The sequence below is a fragment of the Triticum aestivum genome, chromosome 6B (genome assembly GCF_018294505.1).
Source record: "Triticum aestivum cultivar Chinese Spring chromosome 6B, IWGSC CS RefSeq v2.1, whole genome shotgun sequence".
Lineage (NCBI taxonomy): Eukaryota > Viridiplantae > Streptophyta > Magnoliopsida > Poales > Poaceae > Triticum > Triticum aestivum.
The window spans coordinates 278,788,727-278,812,822 of NC_057810.1; the positions used below are offsets into that span (position 1 = coordinate 278,788,727).

The 24,096-nt window shown below is 45.7% G+C and overlaps 1 protein-coding gene across 3 annotated transcripts; it reads right to left on the reverse strand.

Annotated features, from left to right (window-relative positions):
- Positions 1-19,021: 19,021 nt before the first annotated feature.
- On the reverse strand, positions 19,022-23,094 carry LOC123136925 (AP-3 complex subunit beta). 3 transcript variants are annotated; one of them, XM_044556436.1, is made up of 5 exons: positions 22,274-23,089; positions 22,117-22,193; positions 21,602-21,643; positions 19,985-20,151; positions 19,022-19,443 (listed from the first exon to the last, which is right to left on the reverse strand). In XM_044556436.1, exons 1-4 carry the CDS (start codon positions 22,475-22,477, stop codon positions 20,085-20,087), a joined length of 390 nt encoding a protein of 129 aa, XP_044412371.1. In that variant the 5' UTR covers positions 22,478-23,089; the 3' UTR covers positions 19,022-19,443; positions 19,985-20,084. The 3 variants fall into 3 exon arrangements, with proteins under 3 accessions (XP_044412371.1, XP_044412373.1, XP_044412372.1); XM_044556438.1 differs by having other exon boundaries at positions 21,595-21,643; positions 22,274-23,083; XM_044556437.1 differs by lacking the exon at positions 21,602-21,643 and having other exon boundaries at positions 22,274-23,094.
- Between the last annotated feature and the right edge of the window lie 1,002 nt (positions 23,095-24,096).

Sequence of the window (24,096 nt, forward strand, 5' to 3'; positions counted from 1 at the left end):
TTGTGGCACTGCCATGTAAGTCATATTGGTATAAAACGCATGAAGAAGCTCCATGTTGATGGATCTTTGGACTCGCTCATTTTGAAAAGTTTGAGACATGCGAACCATGTCTATTGGTGTATACGCATGAAGAAACTCCATGCAGATGGATCGTTTGGACTCACTTGATTTTGAATCACTTGAGATATGCAAATCATACCACATGGGCAAGATGACTGAAAAGCCTCGGTTTCAGTAAGATGGAACAAGATAGCAACTTGTTGGAAGTAACACATTTTGATGTGTGCAGTCCAATGAGTGCTAAGGCATGCAGTGAATATCGTTATGTTCTTACTTCACAGATGATTCGAGTAGATGTTGAGTATATTTACTTGATGAAACAAAAGTCTGAATTATTGAATGGTTCAAGTAATTTCAGAGTGAAGTTGAAGATCATCGTGACAAGAGGATAAAATGTCTATGATATGATCATAGAGATGAGTATCTGAGTTACGAGCTTTGGCACGCAATTAAGACATTGTGGAAATTGTTTCACAATTAATACCGCATGGAACACCATAGTGTGATGGTGTGTCCGGACATCATAGTTGCACCCTATTGGATATGGTGCGTACCATGATGTCTCTTATCGAATTACCACTATCGTTCATGGGTTAGGCATTAGAGACAACCGCACTCACTTTAATGGGGCACCACGTAATTCCGTTGAGACGACACCGTTTGAACTGTGGTTTGGAGAAACCTAAGTTGTCGTTTCTTAAAAGTTTGGGGCTGCGACGCTTATGTGAAAAAGTTTCAGGTTGATAAGCTCGAACCCAAAGCGGATAAAATGCATCTTCATAGGACACCCAAAACAGTTGGGTATACCTCCTAATTCAGATCCGAAAGCAACAGGGATTGTTTCTTGAACCGGGTCCTTTCTCGAGGAAAAGTTTGTCTCGAAAGAATTGAGTGGGAGGATGGTGGAGACTTAATGAGGTTATTGAACCATCACTTCAACCAGTGTAGCAGGGCACAGGAAGTTGTTCATGTGGCACCTACACCAATTGAAGTGGAAGCTGATGATAGTGATCATGATGCTTCAGATCAAGTCACTACCGGACCTCATAGGTCGACAAGGACGCTTACTACTTCAGAGTGGTACACACTCCTGTCTTAGAGGTCATGTTGCTAGACAATAATGAACCTACAAGCTATGGAGAAGCGATGATGGGCCCAAATTCCGACAAATGGTTAGAAGCCATGAAATCCGAGATAGGATCCATGTATCAGAACAAAGCATGGACTTTGGTGGACTTGCCCAGTGATCGGCAAGCCATTGAGATAAATGGATCTTTAAGAAGAAGACGGACGTGGATGGTAATGTCACCATCTATGAAGCTCGACTTGTGGCGAAGAGTTTTTCACAAGTTCAAGGAGTTGACTACGATGAGATTTTCTCATCCGTAGCGATGCTTAAAGTCCGTCGGAATCATGTTAGCATTAGTTGTATTTATGAAATCTGGCAGATGGATGTCAAAACGAGTTTCCTTACCAGTTTTCGTAAGGAAAGGTTGTATGTGATACAATCAGAAAGGTTTTGTCGATCCTAAGGATGCTAAAAGGTATGCTAGCTCCAGCGATCCTTCCATGGACTGGAGTAAGCATCTCGGAGTTGGAATATGCACTTTGATAAGATGATCAAAGATTTTTGGTTTATACAAAGTTTATGAGAAACTTGTATTTCCAAAGAAGTGAGTGGGAGCACTATAGAATTTCTGATAAGTATATGTTGTAAACATATTGTTGATCAGAAATGATGTAGAATTTCTAGAAAGCATATAGGGTTATTTGAAAAGTGTTTTTCAATGGAAAACCTGGATTAGGCTACTTGAACAATAAGCATCAAGATCTATAAGATAGATCAAAATGCTTAATAGTACTTTCAAATGAGCACATACCTTGACATGATCTTGAAGGTGTTCAAGATGGATCAGTCAAAGAAGGAGTTCTTGCCTGAGTTGTAAGGTATGATTTTAAGACTTAAAGCTCGACCACGGCAGAAGAAAGAGGAAGGACGAAGGTCGTCCCCTATGCTTTTGTCATAGGCTCTATACTGTATGCCATGCTGAGTACCGCACCTGATGTGTGCCTTGCCACATGTATGGCAAGAGGGTACAAAGGTGTTAAAGGAGTGGATCACCAGATGGCGGTCAAAATTATCCTTAGAGGAATAAGGATATATTTCTCGGTTATGGAGGTGATAAAGAGTTCAACGTAAAGAGTTACGTCGATGCAAGCTTTAACACCTATCCGAATGACTCTGGTAGCAAACCGGATACATATATTGGAGCAACCATTTGGAATAGCTCCAAGTGGAGCATGGAAGCAGCATTTACAATATGACCTAGAGATTTGCGAAGTACATACGGATCTGAATGTTGCAGACCCGTTGACTAAAACCTCTCTTACAAGCAAAACATGATCAAACCCCAGAACTCATTGAGTCTTAATCACATGATGATGTGAACTAGTTCAGTGACACTAGTAAACTCTTGGGTGTTAGTCACATGATGATGTGACCTATGAGTGTTAATCACATGGCGATGTGAACTAGATTATTAACTCTAGTGCAAGTGGGAGACTGTTGGAAATATGCCCTAGAGACAATAATAAATTAGTTATTATTGTATTTCCTTTTTCATGATAATCGTTTATTATCCATGCTATAATTGTATTGAGAGGAAACTCAGATACATGTGTGGATACATAGACAACACTATGTCCCTAGTAAGCCTCTATTTAACTAGCTCGTTCATCAACAGATGGTTACGGTTTCCTGACCATGGACATTAGATGTCGTTGATAACGGGATCACATCATTAGCAGAATGATGTGATGGACAAGACCCAATCCTAAGCCTAGCACAAAGATCGTAGTTCGTATGCTAAAGCTTTTCTAATGTCAAGTATCATTTCCTTAGACCATGAGATTGTGTAACTCCCGGATACCGTAGGAATGCTTTGGGTGTACCAAACGTCACAACGTAACTGGGTGGCTATAAAGGTGCACTACAGGTATCTCCGAAAGTGTCTGTTGGGTTGGCACGAATCGAGACTGGGATTGGTCACTCCGGTAAACAGAGAGGTATCTCTGGGCCCACTCGGTAGGACATCATCGTAATGTGCACAATGTGACCAAGGGGTTGATCACGGGATGATGTGTTACAGAATGAGTAAAGACACTTGCCGGTAACGAGATTGAACAAGGTATCGGTATACCGACGATCGAATCTCGGGCAAGTACTATACCGCTAGACAAAGGGAATTGTATACGGGATTGCTTGAATCCTTGACATCGTGGTTCATTCGATGAGATCATCGTGGAACATGTGGGAGCCAACATGGGTATCCAGATCCCGCTGTTGGTTATTGGCCAGAGAGCTGTCTCGGTCATGTCTGCATGATTCCTGAACCCGTAGGGTCTACACACTTAATGTTCGGTGACACTAGAGTTGTTATGGGAATTAGTGTCCGGTTACCGAATGTTGTTCGGAGTCCCGGATGAGATCCCGGACGTCACGAGGAGTTCCGGAATGGTCTGGAGGTAATGATTTATATATGGGAAGTCCTATTTTGGCCACCGGAAAATGTTCGGGATTTTTCGGTATTGTACCGGGAAGGTTCTAGAAGGTTCCGGAGTGGGGCCCACCTGCATGGGGGGACCCACATGAACGTGGGTAGTGGGGGAAAGGCCCCACACCCCTGGTCAAGGTGCACCAAGATCCCCCCTTAGAAGGAATAAGATCATATCCCGAAGGGATAAGATCAAGATCCCTAAAAAAAGGGGATAACAATCGGTGGGGAAGGAAATGATGGGATTTCTTTCCTCCCACCTTTGCCAACGCCCCAATGGACTTGGAGGGAAAGAAACCAGCCCCCTCCACCCCTATATATAGTGGGGAGGCGCATGGGAGCTACACCCTTGCCCCTGGCGCAGCCCTCTCCCTCCCCAACACCTCCTCCTCCTCCGTAGTGCTTGGCGAAGCTCTGCCGGAGAACTGCAAGCTCCACCACCACGCCGTCGTGCTGCCGGAGCTCTCCCTCAACTTCTCCTCTCCCCTTGCTGAATCAAGAAGGAGGAGACGTCACCGGATTGTACGTGTGTTGAACGCGGAGGTGCCGTCCGTTCGGCACTAGGATCTCCGGTGATTTGGATCACGACGAGTACGACTCCTTCAACCCCGTTCTCTTGAACGTTTCCGCTTAGCGATCTACAAGGGTATGTAGATGCACTCTCCTTCCCCTCATTGCTGGTTTCTCCATAGATAGATCTTGGTGACACGTAGGAAAATTTTGAATTTCTGCTACGTTCCCCAACAAGATAAGCACGACAAGACATACATCAAGTGTTCTCAAATCCTTAAAGACTCAATCTGATAAGATAACATCAAACGGAAAACTCAATTCATTACAAGAGAGTAGAGGGGGAGAAACATCATAAGATCCAACTATAATAGCAAAGCTCGCGATACATCAAGATCGTGCCATAGAGAGAACACGAGAGAGAGAGATCAAACACATTGCTACTTGTGCATACCCTCAGCCCCGAGGGTGAACTACTCCTCGTCATGGAGATCGCTGGGATGATGAAGATGGCCACCGGTGAGGGATCCCCCCTCCGGCAGGGTGCCGGAACGGGCTCCCGAGAGGTTTTTGGTGGCTACAGAGGCTTCAGGCGGCGGAACTCCGATCTATTGTTCGCTTCGAAGGTTTTAGGGTATATGGACTTATATAGGCGAAAGAAGTTGGTCAGGGGAGCCTCGAGGGGCCCATGAGATAGGGGGCGCGCCCAGTAGGGGGGGGCCATCCTCGTGGCCACCTTGAAGCTTCCTTGACTTCAACTCCAAGTCTCCTGGATCGCTTCCGTTCCAAAAATAACGCTCCCAAAGGTTTCATTCCGTTTGGACTCCGTTTGATATTCCTTTTTTTCGAAACACTGAAATAGGCAAGAAAATAGCAATATGGGTTGGGCCTCCGGTTAATAGGTTAGTCCCAAAAATAATATAAAAGTGTATAATAAAGCCCATAAACATTCAAACCAGATAATAAAATAGCATGAATGCTTCGTAAATTATAGATACGTTGGAGACGTATCAACAGGCCACTGTATTTCAAGAAAAAACTTTTACCCCCTAACTGCTTGGACCCACCAGCTACATCTTTGCACACAAGGAAGTGCGTCCATATTATGGGCATAAAAAAATCATTCGCCCTCCTGACTGCTGGGACCCACCAGCTACATCTTCGCACGCAAGGAAGTGCCTGACAGTCGGGACCCACCTGGTCGAAGCGTAAGTAGCGTTGTCATTCTGGTCGTGAACGTGTACGTACATACTGGTCGATGTAGAGGTGCGCACGTGTCGTAGTAGAGGCGTGCACGTGTCGTAGTAGAGGCGCACACATAGCATATACATGTGCGTACAGCGGCTAGGGTGCAAGACAGTAAATACGGCCACGTGCGTACATATGAGCGGGGCCTCAAATGCCTACTCGCGCATACGTACGGCCAGGGCTCGTGTACATGGCTGGGTCAGAACGGAAAAATTGCGTCGTCGTCGTGTTCATGGGGAGCCAACCGACTGGGTCGGAACGAAATGCATCGTCGTGTTCATCGGGAGGGCTTGGACGGAACAACCGATGGAAACGAGGCCTAGCGTACCACAGAACGGAGGAAACAGCCTTGTGTTCGATCGGCCATGGTCGAAACGGGATCCTGTTCATCGGGAGGGGTCTGGCATACCGCAAAACAGAGGAAACAGACCTCTGTTGGACCTCCTACGATCGAAACGGGGTTCTGTTGATCGGGAGGGGTGTGGTGTACCGCAAACATAGGAAATGGACTTATGTTGGTGCACTACGATCGAAACGGGGGTCCTGTTCATCAGGAGGGGTGTGGCGTGCCGCAAAACGGGACTCCACGGGATACTGTTCATCTCCATCATCGACCTCCTCCAGCCTCCATTGGCTACTGTTCATCCACCGTCGACCTCCTCCAGCGTCCACCTGCGACTGTTCATCCATGGGCTCCTATTCATCCAGCCTCCACCGCGTGCTACTCCACCAGCTGCTATTCAACCAGCTCCACGGGGTCCTGTTCAACCACCCCTCCACGGGCTACTGTTCATCCAGCCCTCGAGCAACTACTATTCAACCAGCCCTCCATGGGGTCGTCCTATTCATCCAGCCCTCCACGGGGTCATGTTCATCCGTCCCTAACCGGCTCGATTGATCGGGGTCCTGTTCATCCAGAGGCAACACCATGGGGTCCTGTTCGTCCACCCCCCACCAAGAACTGTTCATCCAACCCCCCCCCCCTACAACGCTCACTGTTCATCAAGGGAACGAGGCAGCAGGGTTTGATCGGCTTCAGTTAGCAGCAATAGCGAAGGAATCACTTGGGTTTAGTAACTTAGCAAGTGCAATCGCTCGGGTTCAGTTACAGCCCAACGCCTCACACACCCGCGCGTACGTGTATGAGAGAAACGCCCATCGCTCGGCCCCCGACCACCCACCGTAACCAGGAACTCCCCGATATTTTCCTCTCCCTCTCTTCTACCACGGTTTGTTCCATCATGGACGGCCCAAAGAATGTCATGCAACTGCGTCTCCGGCCCGCCCAGGATGAAAAGCCCATTTTCTGTCATGATTGTTTATCATAGAAGCAGGATCCCACCACATCTATGATGATACCAGGTTTTGTCACAATTATCGCCATATAATATAAGTGTCATAAGTATGACAAAAAAAATTTTTGTTCGGCCCAAAATGTCATGGATGTGTCTTTTTTTGTAGTGACAATGTATGAATCGTTTTTGTTTGCAGTGGTTCCCAAAGAAGTTCACTCAAGATTACCTTGCAAAGTACATGATTAGTGGACATGCAATGAAGGTTAAAGTATTTCATCGAGAGTACAATGAGCATCGAGAAGTCCTAATGAAGATAGTGAAGGATGGGTGGGCAGCCATCACAAGGGGTTGGCCTAGAGTCGTGCACGCATTACGCATGGAGGAGGGCACAATATGGGCATTCTGCTTCACCTTCTCCAACAACCATAATGTCTTTCACCTCTCTCTTCACAGTCTTTAGTACAATTGTGGTTCATCATTCTTTACTTGGTGCTTCTGCAGTTCTTCGGTATATGTACCTATGCATCGAATTATGCATTCGTTCTTAAACCTATATTCGTAATAAACATGGTTCGATATGAAATAAGTGATTGCCTACTTTCTAATTCACAATCTGTGATTTTTAAATGCAGGGATTAAATTAGGGATAAATTATGTTCTGTAGGTCAGTACATTGCACACAGTTTGTGAAATCAAAATGTCTGTGATAAATGTCAAGATCAGACATGTTTCTCAGATCCCCTATGTGTGCGATGAATCTCTACTGCACACACAATCAGCCAACAAAAAGTGTGTGAGATTAACAACAACAGCACACATAGTTCCTTCTTATTAAATGTTTGTGAAAGTCACCTTATCACACATGCTTGGAAATTATGGACTCTTTATGATGTCATGCGCATCGTATAACGTTTGTCATAGAAGAACATGTGCGATAGGCCTTCATCCATCGCGGGTATGATGGATGAATCGTGTGGGATATATTGAAGGTTCGCATATAGTTTTATAGGGACAATTGTATGCACTCTTACATCGAATCGCATATAGTCGAGGAAAAGTAAATGTGTCTGATTGTCTGCTTATCATAAACGTACTATAATCATGAATTATTTGGGATGGGGGCACATCGTAAATGTAGCACCACAGAATACTAACTGCGATGGTAATGCGATCACAAACGAGTAGCAAGGATGGAGTGTTTGGGATATTTGAGATATCACAAACAGTTGTTTGAAGACTCGCGTTTGGGATAGATGTCGGTATCGCATATGCTTAGTTATGTAAAACGTATGCATTGGTACTCCCTATCCCTGACGGTTTCTGGGTCATGTGTGAAGGTCCCCCTATCGCCCACACTGGCAAGGCGATGGTTTAAAATGTCGTCGCAGAAAGGGGTAAAAAACAGTTCGTATAGCAGCTCGCTGTACCAGTGATAATATCTCTCCCAATAAGTGTTAGTTCAACATTTGGCATATGGAATCACAAACGAAGGATCATGCACATATTATTCTTCAATGTGCTCAAAGCCAATAACTTTCAATTGAAGTTGAGTAACTAACATGCATTTGCGGGAAAGAGAATGTGCCACAACATTTTCTTTACCCCTAATGTACTTGATCACATAAGGAAAAGACTCAATGAATTCACTCCATTTGGCATGCCGTTTATTCAACTTGGTTTGACCTTTAAGGTATTTAAGCATCTCGTGATCAGTATGTATGACAAACTAACACGGGCGACGATAATGCTCCCAAACATGAAAGACTCACACTAAAGCATATAACTCTTTGTCATAGATGGGATAGTTAAGTTGTGTGCTAGAATGTTTCTCACTAAAGTATGCAATATGTCACTTTTCTTGCATTGACATGCCACCTATACCATTGCCACTAGCGTCACAATGCACATCAAAAGTTTTGTCAAAATTAGGATTTGCAAGTATTGGAGCATGTGTAAGCAAAGATTTAAGCTCATGAAATGCAGCATCTTGGGAAGGTCCCCAAACAAAAGGCACATTATTCTTGCTCAAAGCATGTAACAATGAGGCAATAGTGCTAAAATCCTTAACAAAGCAGCGATAAAATCTGGTTAGGCCAAGGAAACTACACACTTGGGTAAGATTAGTTGGTTGTGGCCAGGTTTTAATAGCGTAAATTTCAGATTCATCAACTTCAACACCCATAGAACAGACTACAAAACCCACGAAAACAAACTTGTCAACACCAAAAGTGCATTTTTTTCATGTTTGCATAAAGGCACTCTTTCTAAGGACTTGCAAGATGTCTCTAAGATGTGTGACATGATCTTCAAGAGATTGGCTAAACACAAGAATATCCCCAAAATAGACCAGAACGCAAATGCCAATGCATTTTCGAATAACATAGTGCATGAATCTCATAAAAGTGCTATGTACTTGAGATAATCCCAAACGGATGACCAACCATTCATATAGACCAAAATTTGTTTTGACATCTGTTTTCTATTCATCACCCTCTTGCGTGCGAATTTGATGTAACCACTTTTAAGGTCAATTTTTGAGAAAATGGTGGCACCACAAGATCATCTAGCATGCCATCTAGGAGTGGTATGGGGTGACGACATCTAACGGCTATAGCATTAACCGCAATCGAAACACATGCGAAAGCTACCATCTTTCTTGGGCACAAGTATGACCAGAGCGGCACATGGTCTTAAGCTCTCACGTACATACCCATTTTCAATGAGATGATGTACCTGCCTTTGTATCTCTTTTGTCTTTTCTGGGTTGACGTGGTAGGGTGCCTTGTTCGGCAAAGGTGCATCGGGGATGAGGTCAATGTGGTGTTCAATTCAGCATAAAGGAGGTAGTCTAGGGGTAGCTCATCGGGAAACACGTCCGCAAATTCCTGCAAGAGATGAGACAAAACCAAAGGAAGATGTTGTGAAGTATTAGTCCTCACCGCTTCATCTTTGCACATAAGTAAAAAGTGAAGAACACTCGGTAGGCTCTCACTCACATCCCTCAAATCTCTTTTGGTGGCTAATAGGACTAGTATCTTATGCTCATCATGAAGTCACTCAATTTTGGCTTGTGGTGCTCACTCACTTTTTAGTGGTTCGCTCGATCACTCGTCTCTCCATGGTTCTTTGAAGCTTGTTTGTCAGGGATCACTTGACTTGGCGACATGGGTCATAGAACGTACTCCTTGACCTTCATCTTGAAGTTATAGTGATTGGTTCTTCCATTGTGGATGACGTCGCGGTCGAATTGCCAAGGTCTTCATAAGAGGAGATGGCATATGGACATAGGAACCACATCACACTCCAAAGTATCTTCATATGTGCCAATCTTGAAGGAAACTTGAACGGTGTGCTTGTCACACCCTGCATTTTGTAACATGTCACTTGCTTTAATAAAGCATGAAAATTTGGACCAACAAAAACTTTTGCATTATTTGGCTTTTTATTTGGAGTTGGTTTTCCCTCTGTGATTTTCAAGTGCTCTTTAAAGTCAACACAACTCCACCTTATATACTTCATCTCCTTTCCCCAAACTTCTGCCCAATGATCATGCCATTTGTATAGTGCAATGTAGTATTTTCTTACAAAAATAATTTGGCCAAATAGTATTTTCAAAAAAATTAGTTTTCCAGAAACCCCTGAACTGAGGTTTGCACTACCAGTACTTGATTTGGGGTATGGAAAATATTTCAAAGAGTATATTTGAAACCTATTAGATATAGGACTCCCATAAACCACAAAAATATAATTTTGAAAGTAATTTTCCTATTTTATTTAAAGGCTTTTTCCTTAGGCCAGAAATGGTCTTTAATAGGTTTAAATTATTATAATGATTGAAAAATATTTGTGAAAATTCAGGGAAACTCAGTGGACATATATTGTCCATATATAAGAGTTTCAACACATGGTCATGTTCAAAATACTGGTAAAACCCCTCCAAAACCCTTTTTGGATATTTCAACCTTTTGAAATATTTACAAAGGAAATATTCTCTAAAAATTCCAAGAAAATTCTAGCATGTGACATATGGTATATTGGATGATCTTGCCAAGCCTCATGTCTTGGAGAACAAGATAACATCACCAAATCCCCCCCAAACTCTCTTTGACCAGAATAAAATTTGAACAACTTTGTACTAACAACTTTCTCTCCTTGACCCCAACTTTTGTGAGCATGTTCACATGACCAAATGAGGCCACCACACCAAGTGGTGCATCAAGGAGAAGTGATTTTCTCAACTAGATCTGCACAAGTTCATTTTTGCCAATTTCTAGGGTTTACAAAAGTTGCATTGGCATCTTTTCCCAAATGAGCTCAAAACTGGTGGAAGGCCCTAATTATATGTGCCATTTCACCCGGCGGAGTCTCCTGGAAAATGGAAATCATCTACTTGCCCAAACCAGCATCAAACACCTTCTGTCACTTTACCAAAATTCTATTTTTGGCCTCTTCCACTAATCTCCGCGGTCTCAACTTTTTACCACAACCCCTGCTAGTCCCCCTCTAGCACCTGGATGCTTTTCTGCCCAAGGAAGCAATGATGAAGGGGGTGAGAACCCCATTTTTCTTCTCGGGACAGTGGATTCCTCCCTCTCTCTCAGCCTCCTTCTCTCCCCTCAGCTCTCCAGAGCATCCAAGGCTCTCCCCAGCTTTTGCCCATGCCCCTTCAGCTGCCAGACACAAGTGGACGCGAGAGGACGCCGGAAAACCGCGGATGCCGGCCAAAGTAGCGCTCTGGAGCGCCTGGAAGGGCACTCGACAGTTGATGCCGCGCCTCCCGACCAACTCGAGTCTCCCTCGCGCGCTAGTCGATGCCCCTTGATGTCCGCTCCACGCCAGCAGGCCGCCCACTTGCTCCTGCGCCCTCCTCTCTCTCCTGCAGCTCGCACTAGAGGGCCGCTCCGCTCGGCCAATGCTCGCACCGCTCCTATGGCCCGCCCGCAGCTCGTCCCGCTCCTCCTCTCTCTCCCTGGCACCCTAGACCACTCCCACGAACACCCCCGAGCCCTCCATTCTCTCTCTAACGGCCACCCGAGCCGATCCCACGGGCACCCGTAGGCCGCGCCTACGGTGGACCTCGGCCAGCCTATAAAAGGCGACCCCGAGCCTCTCTCTCACTCCCTATCGCTCCCCCACACTCCTAATCAACCTGCCGCACCACCCATTTGTCTCCAGATCCGCCCGAGCTCGAGATCGAGCTCGAGCTCCGCCGCCTTGGCTCGTCAGCGTCCACGCGGTACATGCCTCCTCCACCCCCGTTCTCTCTCGATCTGGAACTGCACGGCATCACTGACCCTTTCCCCTCTCTCCCCCACTCTTTTTGAAGCCGGAAACGGCCAGAACCATCGACGCCCGAAGCACCTCCGCCGCGTGCATCGCCGGCGAATTAGGCTGCTCCGGGACCATCTCCACCACCACCCGAACGACGACATCCCCCTGAGTCCAACGGTGCCGCCCGCTCGACCTACCGTGCCCTGTAGCATCGCAGGTGAGCTGGCCGACCCCTCTGGTCGCGATTTTGGAGATGACAGGCGGGCCCCTCCTGTCAGCCTCTCCCCTTCCTCGCCTCTCTCTCTCTCTCTCTCACTGACGCCCAGGCCCTGCCCATCAGGTTTGAAAACCTAGCGCGCGCACGCGCTCCGGCTCGCCTGCGCTATATCCCCTCCAGGCCTGCTGCACAATGGCCTTTCTGGCCCAGTTGCACAGTGGCCTTCTCCCTTTTCTTTTTCTATTACTTTTCCAAAAATTCCACAGGATGAAATATTTATCCAAATGCAACAATTCCAACTCCTAAAATCTCAGAATAATCCCACCTATTTATTGATGTAACTTTCATACACATCCATTACACTTTTCCTACACTGTTCAAATTTAAATTCAAATTTGAACAATAAAATCTCTGTTTGAAAATCCACTACTCTGTCCCCCTAACTCCAAATCCAGAACTACGAATTTTCCCCTTCTTAGTTTTCCTCCTAGTATTTTAGAAAAATAAGTTGACATTTTTCTGTGCGCTTTGACCGTTATTTTCTTGCGATGATTAGATCCCGTATTTGACGAAGTTGCTGAAGAAGGAGGAGAAGGATTTGAAGACCTCAAAGAACAAGCCAATCAAGGCAAGCAACCCTTTGACCATGACACCCCTCTTGTTCATCGGTACCCAATTTCCGATTGCAAGATGATGAAATATGACGGTTGTAAACTTGTTGTGAACCACCACATGATGCATACCCCTACTTATGACTTTACCTTGTTCATGATTGCATTGTCAAGAGACCAGTTGATGCATAATAATGCATGTGTACCATGAAGTCTTCGTGGTTACACTCTTTCGAAAACCCCATTGGGTGCCCCTAATGTCCTTGGGAGATGTTGAACTAAGGTCACCACTTGAGGAAGAAGTGGTGTACCGAAGAGAGCTTTTGGTGTGTGTGTGTGTGTGTAAAATGATTGATTAGATTTATTTGTGATTACCATCCCAACCAAACATGTGCAACCACTCTAACCCTTTATGGGATGGGGCATTATTGATTACTTAGGCTGATACTAGCATGGTGCCCACATTACTAGTGACGGGGGTGACTTGAGGTCACTCTTGGGATGGGGTCGTGCTTGGATAGGCGGCCATGACTATTTTCACAGGGCACCGGACACACCGTTGGTCCCTTCGTGTATGTGTGATAATGTGAAAAGGGCAATGTCCCACGATGTCTTGCTTATACACAAGGGCTGTGTATCAATGAGTGGACCCTATGTTAGTGTCGTCTAGGGAAAGGTAATGATTAGGTGCTTCCCCCGAGTACTTGAGGTACTGCGGGATCGTGGATGACACGAAAGCTTCCCGGATCTTGTGGGTAAAGTGTGCAACCTCTGCAGAGTGTCAAACTATTCAAATAGTCGTGTCCACGGTCATGGACAGTTGGTAGGTGCTACTTAAACTATTTCCAGAAATTTTACAATCTCGGTGCATGTGTGTGTGGAAAGGAACTATCTGTGTCAAGGTGGTGACTTGACGTGTTGAATGGCATGGCATTGATTCAAACTCTACTTATGTTGATATATGTAACCTGTTCTCAAGGTTACCCAAGTTCATTGATGCATATCTCACAAGTTGATAGGACATCCCAACTAGCTTGAAGCTAGGTTGCTTACTTGTTGTAACATTGCATTGTTACGTTGAACCAAATCATGGGTTGCTTGCGAGTACATTCAAAGTACTCATTGGCTTGCCACTGGTTAATTAATTGACCAGGCATGGAAGAGCAGGAGTTCGAGGAAGAGTTCTTTGGTGACGAACACGCGAACTAGGATGCTTCCCAGTCAGAATGCCTGTAGGGTTAAGGCAGATGGCATGGGTTCTTCTTATCAAACGAAGACTTCCACTGCTTGTGTTTCATTTGATGTCCAGCCCTTAACGCTTTATCAATGTAAGATTTGACCATAATGGTCATAATTTGTGTAAGACGGTATGTATGGATGTAAGACTCTTGTTATTCATCTTCTATGTGTTCAGTGAGCATTGATCTTTGGGATCACTATACACGTGTATTCGGTGATCTCGACTTATGAGTCGGGGTCCCCACAGAGCTGGTATCAGAGCCATCCTTACTATAGGAAGCCTTAGTTAGCATGGACGTTAGTTAGAGTGAGACTATCTACAAAATTACCTATATACCTATGTTTCCTAAAAATATTCCAAACATTGATCACATTTCCTCTATTGACCCTTCCCCTTCCACTTTTGTAGATGGCCGTCGTACCCGAGGACTTCCTGACCACCGGATTTCCCATGCTTCTTGATGACAGCCTCAAGAAGTGCCAGTTCACTCGAGCCCCACCTTCTCCTACCACGAGCACTGGATTAACAGCACTAAGAAGGAGTCTCACGTGGAGGTAGTCGTGAGGGCGAACGACTCCCCGACGAGCTGGTTCTTTGAGGGACCCCAGATGGCGACCCTGCTTCTTGTCATTGAGACTGCTACCCTCAAGGCGTTGACTCGCCTTCAGAATCTTCTGCCCGAGATGGCAAGTGAGCCAGCCACTCGTTACCTGCCTTATCGTAAGGAGGGTGATGACGACAGCAGCGCACCAGCTCCACCCATGGATGAAGGACTTCCCCTCCGTTTCTAGACCTACTTCAGCTTGTGTGCTGACAACCTGGCACAGCACCTGGCCTCGGAGTCAATGGAGCTTCGGAAGGAACTCCACAAGACTAAGGAACTCCTCCGCCTTGCTCAGACAAAGGCGGACAGGATCAAGAAGGATGGTGCCCCCCTGGACAGCCAGTTGTTGCCTATCAAGGGGGGAAACCCCCACAGGTTACGCATGCCAAGGGATCATCTCAGCCATGCCGTATGACAGCGAAGGAATATCGCAACCTCTTCACGGTGCCCCCCGATGAAACAGCACCGTGTTCAGCTCCTCCACTCTCCAACTCCCTCAAGTGACGAAGAAATTGAGGCGGATGAAGATGAGGAGGAAGACCCAGATGAGCCGAAATACGCAACCAAGCATTCCACCACTTAGACACCGTTCAGGACTAGGATAGGCCAGTCCGTAACCCATAAGGTAAGATAGGTCGTGTACCCCTTATGCGAAGTCGAGTCCCTGTAATGTTCAAATGAAATCATGTTGTGTTGTGTTTGGTTTCTACTTGTTTTGATGAAAGTCGTACTTTCCCTTTCGGGAACTTGTAACGGCTACATCACCCATTTGTTTTAATGCATGAGTTTGGCCCTTCCGGCCTTTGCTTAACTTAAAATCGTGTCACACCCACCCCTTACTAGGCATCCCATCTATATTGCTTTCCCTCATTTTTTTCCCAATCATGAGACCTTGACCGCTCCAACAGGATGCCTGTTGTAACCCGTACTGGTACCTCTGCCCAGCAGCAAGAAGCTGGAGGATCCACCCAAGGAGGGGCCAGCCAGGACCAAACCCAAGGATAAACTCCACCACCGCCTCCACCTCCAAACATGGACATGGCCCAGCTTCTCCAAGCCTTCCGGGAGGAACGCCAAGCCAACACTGCAGCCCTCCAGATGATTGCTCAAGCTGTCACCAACAACCGCCAGCAGGCGGGGAATGGCAATGGATGTTCCATGTTGGCAGAGTTCAAGAAGCATGCACCACCCACCTTCATCGAGACTGTTGAACCCCTGGATGCAGACGATTGGGTCCGCACCATTGAGGATCTATTGGAACTAGTCGGCTGCACTGAAGACCATGAGAGGGTGGCATATGCTGCCCACTATCTAGGGGGAACTGCCAGAGCTTGGTGGGATGGATTCAAGGTCATGCATGTGGGGCAGAACATCACTTGGAATGACTTCAAGGCAGAATTCCGCAAGGCCCTCATTCCTTCTGGAATTATGGCCATCAAGAAGCGTGAGTTCCGGGCCCTGAAGCAGGGGAGTAGCACTGTCAAGGAGTACATGAAGAAGTTCAGTGTTCTGTCAAGGTATGCTCCTGAAGATGTCAGCACTGATGCCGCCAAAAGAGAGCGCCTCATGGAAGGCCTCAATCAGACCCTGCAGTACTCGCTTGTCGTATGTGACTGCCCAACCTTCCCTGACCTGGTGAACAAGGCACTCATGCTTGAAGACAAGTGACGTGCTTTGGATGATACCCGTAAGCGCAAGATGATCAGCAAGGGTAGCTCCAGCAACCAGAAGCCTCGCCAATGGCAGCCAGCCCTAGTTAGGCCAACCTATCAGCAGCAAATTGCTCCTGCGCTCCACACCAACTATCAGCCTGAGTAGTATGCCAACCCCAGGCCAGCTCTCAACACCCCCAATAACAGTGGAGGCAACAAGATCAAAAACCTAAACCAAGTCACTTGCTTTGGATGTGGTCAGGAAGGACACATCTCAAGGGTGTGCCCCAATAAGAAGCCCGATGCCCCGCGCCCCAATGCGCAGAACTCAGGACAAGGCCGCAGAATCCAACCAAGGAACCAAGCTCCCCGCAACCCGCGCAACAATGGCAAGGGTCGGGTGTGAACCATGTCACCGCAAAAGAAGCCCAGGAAGACCCGGACGTCATGCTGGGTACGTTCCTTGTCAACTCAGCACCCGCAATTGTTTTGTTTGATTCTGGAGCCACACATTCATTTGTCACCCAAAAGGTTTGCATTAAAAAGTGGCATGACCCCTACACCCCTGAATAACCCTATGGTGGTACAAACCCCCGGAGTAGAGATGAGAGCCAAGATAGGATTTAAAGGAGTCGGGATTGTCTTTAATGGGGTAGATTTCCTAGCAGACCTTATCATCCTAAGATCACAGGGCTTGGACGTGATCTTGGGAATGGATTGGCTCAGCAAGCACCAAGGCTTGTTAGATTGTGCCAACCGAACTATCACAGTGACCAATGACCAAGGAGTTGAAGTTAGTTTGCTGCCAACCCCTCCTCTGCTCAAGCCACCCAAGTCAACTGTTTGACTGAAGTTGGATTGGAGCAAGTGCCGGTAGTATGCGAATACCCCGATGTCTTTCCTGATGAGCTACAGGGAATGCCCTCTGACCAAGACATTGAGTTCATCGTCGAGCTCATGCCCGGAGCAGGACCCATCTATAAGAAGCCTTATAGAATGGGATCGGAAGAGTTAGCTGAGTTGAAGAAGCAACTGGAAGAGCAGTTGAGGAAGGGATTTATCCGCCCTAGTGCCTCCGCTTGGGGATCACCTGTTCTGTTTGTGGCAAAGAAGGACGGTACCATCCGCTTGTGCATTGACTATCGCTCCCTCAATGAAGTTACAATCAAGAACAAGTACCCATTTCCCAAGATTGAAGATCTGTTTGATCAACTCAATGGGGCCAAGGTGTTCTTCAAGATCGACCTCAGATCTAGGTACTACCAGCTAAAAATTAGACCCCAAGATATTCCAAAGACGACATTTGTAACCAGATATGGCCTATATGAGTGCATGGTCATGTCCTTTGGATTGACCAATGCCCCAGCTTACTTCATGTATCTCATGAATAAGGTCTTCATGGAATATTTGAATAAGTTTGTTGTCATCTTCATTGATGACATTTTTGTCTTCTCGAAGATGGAAGAAGAGCACGAACAACACTTGAGGATGGTCCTAGACAAGCTTCGAGAGCACCAACTGTACGCCAAGTTCAGCAAGTGCAAATTTTGGCTGCATGAGGATGGATTCTTGGGTCATGTATTGAATGCCGAAGGGTTGTCAGTGGATCCCACCAAGATCCAAGCCATGACTGAATGGCAAACCCCGAGCAATGTGAAGGAAGTCAGAAGCTTCCTCGGACTCGCGGGATATTACCGCAAGTTCGTTGAAGGATTCTCAAGCATTGCCCGACCTATGACCGAGCTCTTGAAGGACAAGAAGTTTGAGTGGACACCAAAGTGTGAAGAGAGCTTCCAGGAGCTGTAGAAGAGATTAACCACCGCCCCAGTTCTGGCCACACCTGATATTTACAAGAAATTTGTGATATATTGCGATGCATCAAGAACCAGACTCGGTGGTGTCCTGATGCAAGAAGGCAGAGTCGTAGCATATCTATCCAGACAGCTACGTCCTCATGAAGAGAACTATGCTACTCATGATCTCGAGTTGGCAGCTGTAGTTCACGCCTTAAAGACCCGGCGACATTATCTTCTAGGGAAGCGATATGAGATATACACCGACCACAAGAGTTTGAAGTATATCTTTACTCAAAAGGAATTGAACATGAGGCAATGAAGGTGGCTAGAGTTGATCAATGACTATGACCTCAGTGTCCAATACCACCCTCGAAAGGCTAATGTGGTAGCGATGCCACTACAAGAAATATGTCAACTTATGACCACCACTATTTGTCACTGAATGGTCATAGTTTTTTATTTCTGACCTTTTTGTGACCAAAACCAGAAGGACAAAAGCTGGCCGTCGTAAACTGACATTTTTGACCTTTTCTGTGAGAAGGTCATAGACATTTACGACCAAAATAAGCCTATTGTCTTGTTTTGGTCACTAGCAGTCTATCCAGGCCACGTAGGCATCCAACGTGGCAAGCTGATGTGGCACAAGAATTAGCTCGGTTCAATTCATTGTTTTACATGTGCCAAGCCCATTAATTCAGCCCATATTTAGATTTTTTTCCTATGATTTTTTTGTCAACTTCATGGATCAAGCCCAACGTTGCAGCCTTTTTATTTTTGGGCCATGGCCTTTTTGTCTCAACAATTTCATTTTTTCTTTTTTCATAAAGTGGGTTCACTAGTCAGGTGGGTCCCCATTGTCAGGTTGTAGTACTAGGTCCTAGCCGTCAATGCAATATTCTTCAATTTTTTAGTTTAACGCAAATAAATACCTAGTATTTAAATTGGCACACAGAACACATGAAATACTTCAAATGTTATCAACCGTTAAAGTGCTACATCATATGACACACATACAAATGTGATCAGCATCAAGTTTACAATCAGATAACAAGCTCCACAAGTGTTATCTCATTTTACTCCTACAGCTCACTACATCACAGTACATGACAATCATTCAAAATAGGCCGCCACACGCCATGGAAGCAAAATAAACGGTACTGCTCTTGGAAGCAAAATAAACAGTACTAGGCAGTACTTTTTACTAGGCACTAGACGAGTACATCTCATTTCAAATAAACAGTACTGCTCATGGAAGCAAAATAGGCCGCCACACGCCATGGTGCGCCATCTTACTCGATCTGGCCCCAAGTAACCAGCAGCGCTGCTTGCTCCCTTGGCCCAGCTCCTTGCTGCCGAGGATGGACGAGACTCGGATGCGGAGCTCCCTACACATTACAAATTGTGTCAATGCTTGCAGCAATAGAAGGAACTCACATACCATAGAACTCGCACAGTAGTGTATCAACACCCCAAAGATTTGACTGAATTGAACTGTTATATAACCATCCATAGAGCTGGCAGAAGTTGCAGGTAAATAAACATCCATAGAGCTAACATGCTGTATTTCTATAGAAAGAAGCATCAACTCACTATTGTACACAAAAAGTTAGCCCATACATGCACAGACACCAGAATGGTACATAGAATGAAGCACAGGGCTAGTAAAAAGAATGGTACATAGTTAGCCCATACATGCTACCCTGACATTTCAGACATTCTAGTGTTTAGGAGATTTGACTTCCAGCAGAAAATTAAGTCTATCAACAACCCTAGCTAATAATAGCAAATTCAACTGTATACTACCAGGCAAGACTCAAACTGCTAGTCCTGATATGAAGTGCAAGCATGTTCAGTAGTTGAATCTAACACAGTCATATATCAACCAATAGTAAGGGGGAAAAAGAACAGGGAACGGCGAGGTTATACCTGATCTTCTTGAGCCTCTCAAGGTGATCCCTGAGCTTCATGTCGATGGCGTTGGAGACGACCTGGGAGAACCTCATGTCCTTGTAGTCCTTCTTCCTGTTCAGGAACCAGTCCGACACCTTGAACTGGCACGGTACAAAGGGCCAACAGCAGCCATGCTAAAATCCCTATGAATGTTCATAGGAAAGCTTTGTAAGCATATGAAAGTTCCAATTTGATCAAAATTTCTACTGGACTACCAGTGTTACAATTTATTTAACACGATGACCACCACTGTCACAACATGATGTTTATATAATATCGTAAGTGATCTTAAATAGCTAGCAACAAAGTGTACTGCAACATCTCAGTCAATTAAATCACATACGGTTGTGGGACTATGATTAACCAAAATAGTGCAAATCAATCTATTATAAGACAAAATAATGGTCATTTAAGAAAATATCAGCACCAAGCACTCATTCAACTGCACCAAATTAATAGTACCATAATCTGTATGGTTAATGTTCAAACATACATATGAAATCATATTGTCAAATGCATGCACATATACCACTGATATCTTTGCAGCAGCATTTGCCCGCCATTTTACACATTAAATTAGATTATGCATGTGAAGCAGTTAGACATGCATCTCCATTTTCACCACACTGAGAATGGTAGCAGAAAACAAAATCGACCAGGTTACGGACAGGCAGCAAAGTAAGCAAGCGAGCAAGCAAAACCCTGCAACTCGAACAATTACTAGCGAATACGGTGGCCGAACAGCCGAGCCAAGCAGCCAAAAGTACAAGATAACAGCATGCAAACTTCTCTCTGGAAGAACACAAAAAACTTAGATCGGTGTCGACCACAACGGAAACCACGGGCGCCTAGCACCTAAGCGACCACCGATAACTAGTGGCCGCACACAGGAGAAGCGACAGGCATCCATCCACACGAGAACATCCCTTCTACGCACTATAGTTATGCACATATAAGTGAAGATAAAGAAAATCAACGCCTTCACCGGCTTATCTGATTGACCTTGCATGGATGCACAACACAGACTACTGCTTTATGCAAAAAGCACCGGTCATACATAGTGATGCGCGTGGGTATTCAGGAACAATCAGGAAGTGAAGAAATGATGGGCTGCAACAGGTTCAGTTTGACAGTTCATACGTTCACTTTTGTTAATGACCTCCAAATTAATCTCAATCAGGAACAATCAGGAAGTGAAGAAATGATGGGCTGCAACAGGTATTAGAAAGTTTGGCCAATATCAGCAACAAAGTTTGCCCAAAATCCAGTCACCCCCAAGAAGTCTAGTTTATGTTGTACCAACAGTGCATAAAGCAGCAGGGCAAACAAAAAAATATATAACAATGAGGTGCATTGATTTCTGCTTTAAACGGTTATGCTTGAAGAACTAAGCTCCAGGCCCGCTACTACAAGTTTCTATTTCAAGTTTGGCACTTCCCGACACAAGTAAGGCCATGAACAAGTTTCTGTCTCAAAAAACTTCATGTACCCATCATTTTCAGTATGCATGTACTGTACTAGAAAATGTGAAGCATCAATCACTTTAAGAACAGTAGCTAGACTCCAGGATGCACCGAAGTATTTACCACTCACTTCAACTTGGTTTTGCTCTCCGAACAAAGGATTTCCATTGTCCTGAAGACAAGAAGAGTATCAGAAACAACAAGAGGTAACGGGACCATAAGTGCAGATTAATCACTGAAGCTGAAAAGTGTTATGCATTTTAAATGATCCACCCACATCCTTTTAATTTGAAGTGAGCGGCACATGTTAATACACCCTTGGAAAATATTTAAATTTATATCAAGGCTGCATATTGCCATAGTGTGCATATACTTGGCTGTATAGCACAGTAAAAGTCAAACGAATATCATTAATTTGCAACTGCAAATCCTACAACGCATCTACTGCAAATCCTACGGCGCTACTTCAGCAACAAGATCACTTTGCAACTTCAAATCATACAACACATCACATGAACTACCAGATAGGGCTACTTTGCAGAGATCGCCATAATAACAGCATAATCTACTTAGCCCGGATCTGGCGGAAGGGGCTGAGGTCACAGCAGAGCAGAGGCAAGGCGAAATGCAGATGAGGCAGCTTACGTCTCGGTGTGGTGGAGCAGGTAGAGGTAGACGAGATTCTTGACCTCGAGCGACTGTGCCACAATGTTCTTCACCACCTGCACCCAGCGCCAACGCAATTCAGTCGCTGGAATCAAATGAGTTGAGAAGGGAGGGGGAGCGGGAGACGGGGACGGACCTGGGGGAAGAGGTGTGCGACGTCGACCCCCTGGGCGATGAGGGCGAGGAGGCGCTTGAGCGCGTCGACCTTGTCGACGTTGAAGTGGGAGTCGAGCAGCGCCGGGATGGCGACGGCCTCCGGGTCGTCGTACAGGTGCGCATCCGTGCCCATCCACCCCACCACCCACGACGCCGCTGCGCCGCATGCCCGCATCCCGAACATCCCCGGGTTGTCCCTCTAGTCTGGGCCTGCCTACCCCGACGGATCTCTCCAGTGGCCTTGACGGTGGCGGGATCTCGGGGGTCGGGTGGGGGGCGGAGCGGGGAGCACCGGGGCGATCGCGGCGACGGTAGGGGCGGAGCGACGGAACCCTAGCGCGTCGGCCGACCTGCTCGACTCGATCTGGGGCATAGGGTAGGGAGAGATGGTGAGGGGAGGGAAGGACAAGGTGGGCGGTGGGTGAGGAGCACGGCGAGGTCGACGGTGGGTGGGAGGAAGGGATGTCCTGCAGGGAAAGGACTGGATCTGCGGCGCCGATGCGGGAACGCTGGTGCGGATCTGGTCGTGGCCAGAGAAGGAGAAGGCCGAGTCGATTTGGGGCCTAGTAGGGAGACAAGAGGACGAGAGGGGAGGCGAGGGAGATGGAGAGTGGGAGGAGGTCGCCGGTGGGTTGTGGTTGGTTGGGGAGACAAAGGCGGCGGCGGTGGGTTTCATTTCGGGGGAGACTGACGGGGTCTCTGACTTGGATTGGATCTGGGAGGGAGAAGGCGGCGGTGGCGATTGGGAGAGGGGGGCTAGGGTTTCGTGTGTGGATGACAGGGATTCGGGAGGGGGTGAGAGCGACGAGGGGGGTGTGGGCTGCTGTCAGATCCGGGTGCATCCGACGGTGCTTAAGGCATGATCCGCGTGAGCTGATTATAGACCAATCAGAACAGAGTATCCCCTTTCATGATGTTAAGACCATTTAAATTCGTCATAATTGATAAAAATAAGATTTTGAAATCATGTTTGCTATTTGACGACCTAAGAAATTTATAAAAATATAGAAATAAAAAACCTTCGCATTGTGTCACCAAGTGTGACCTACTTTTCAGTAAAAATAACAAACTTTTAATATTGTTAATATCATTAAAAAAAAGTGTTCTAAGATATGAGTTTTTTGTAAGAGACTCATTTTTCGAGTGTCCAAAATTATATTTTTATAAAGAACCTAGCAAATATTTGTTTCAAATTTGGAGCACATCAATTTTATAATTCACAATCATAGCACATGTGGAGCACATCAAATACTTTTTCAAGCTAATGTAGTTGTGTTTTTCTATTTATTTCTCTTGTGTTTTTTGCACAAGGGTGCATTTTAGAATGGATAGTTTGTTTAAATAATCTCATATTGTGCAAAAGGGTGCATATTGGAATGGCAAACAATGTTGCCTAAGTAAGTTTTCATTTTCTTTGGACGAAAAATTCATTTTCCATTTTTTCGAGTGCCCAAAATGAGTTTTTTCCTGAAGGACCTACCATATATTTGTTGCAAATTTGTACCTAATCAATTTTCTAAAATACTAGGACATATTTAGTGCACAACTAACCAAATGGTTGGGTGTAAAAAGTTTTGATCCACCTCTCATGAATAAGACAAATTTCCACTAATTTAGTTGGAAGCGGGTCAAATTTGAACTGTAGCTACCTCGTAGTTTGCTCTTTATTTTTTCCAAAAATCATTTCTAGGAACATAAGTATCTATTTAATCAGAGAAACACCAAAAAAATCCAAGATTCAACCACTAGCTAGGAACGGTCAAGATCGCCATTTTGACCGCATTTTGAAACGGGCATAAAAAA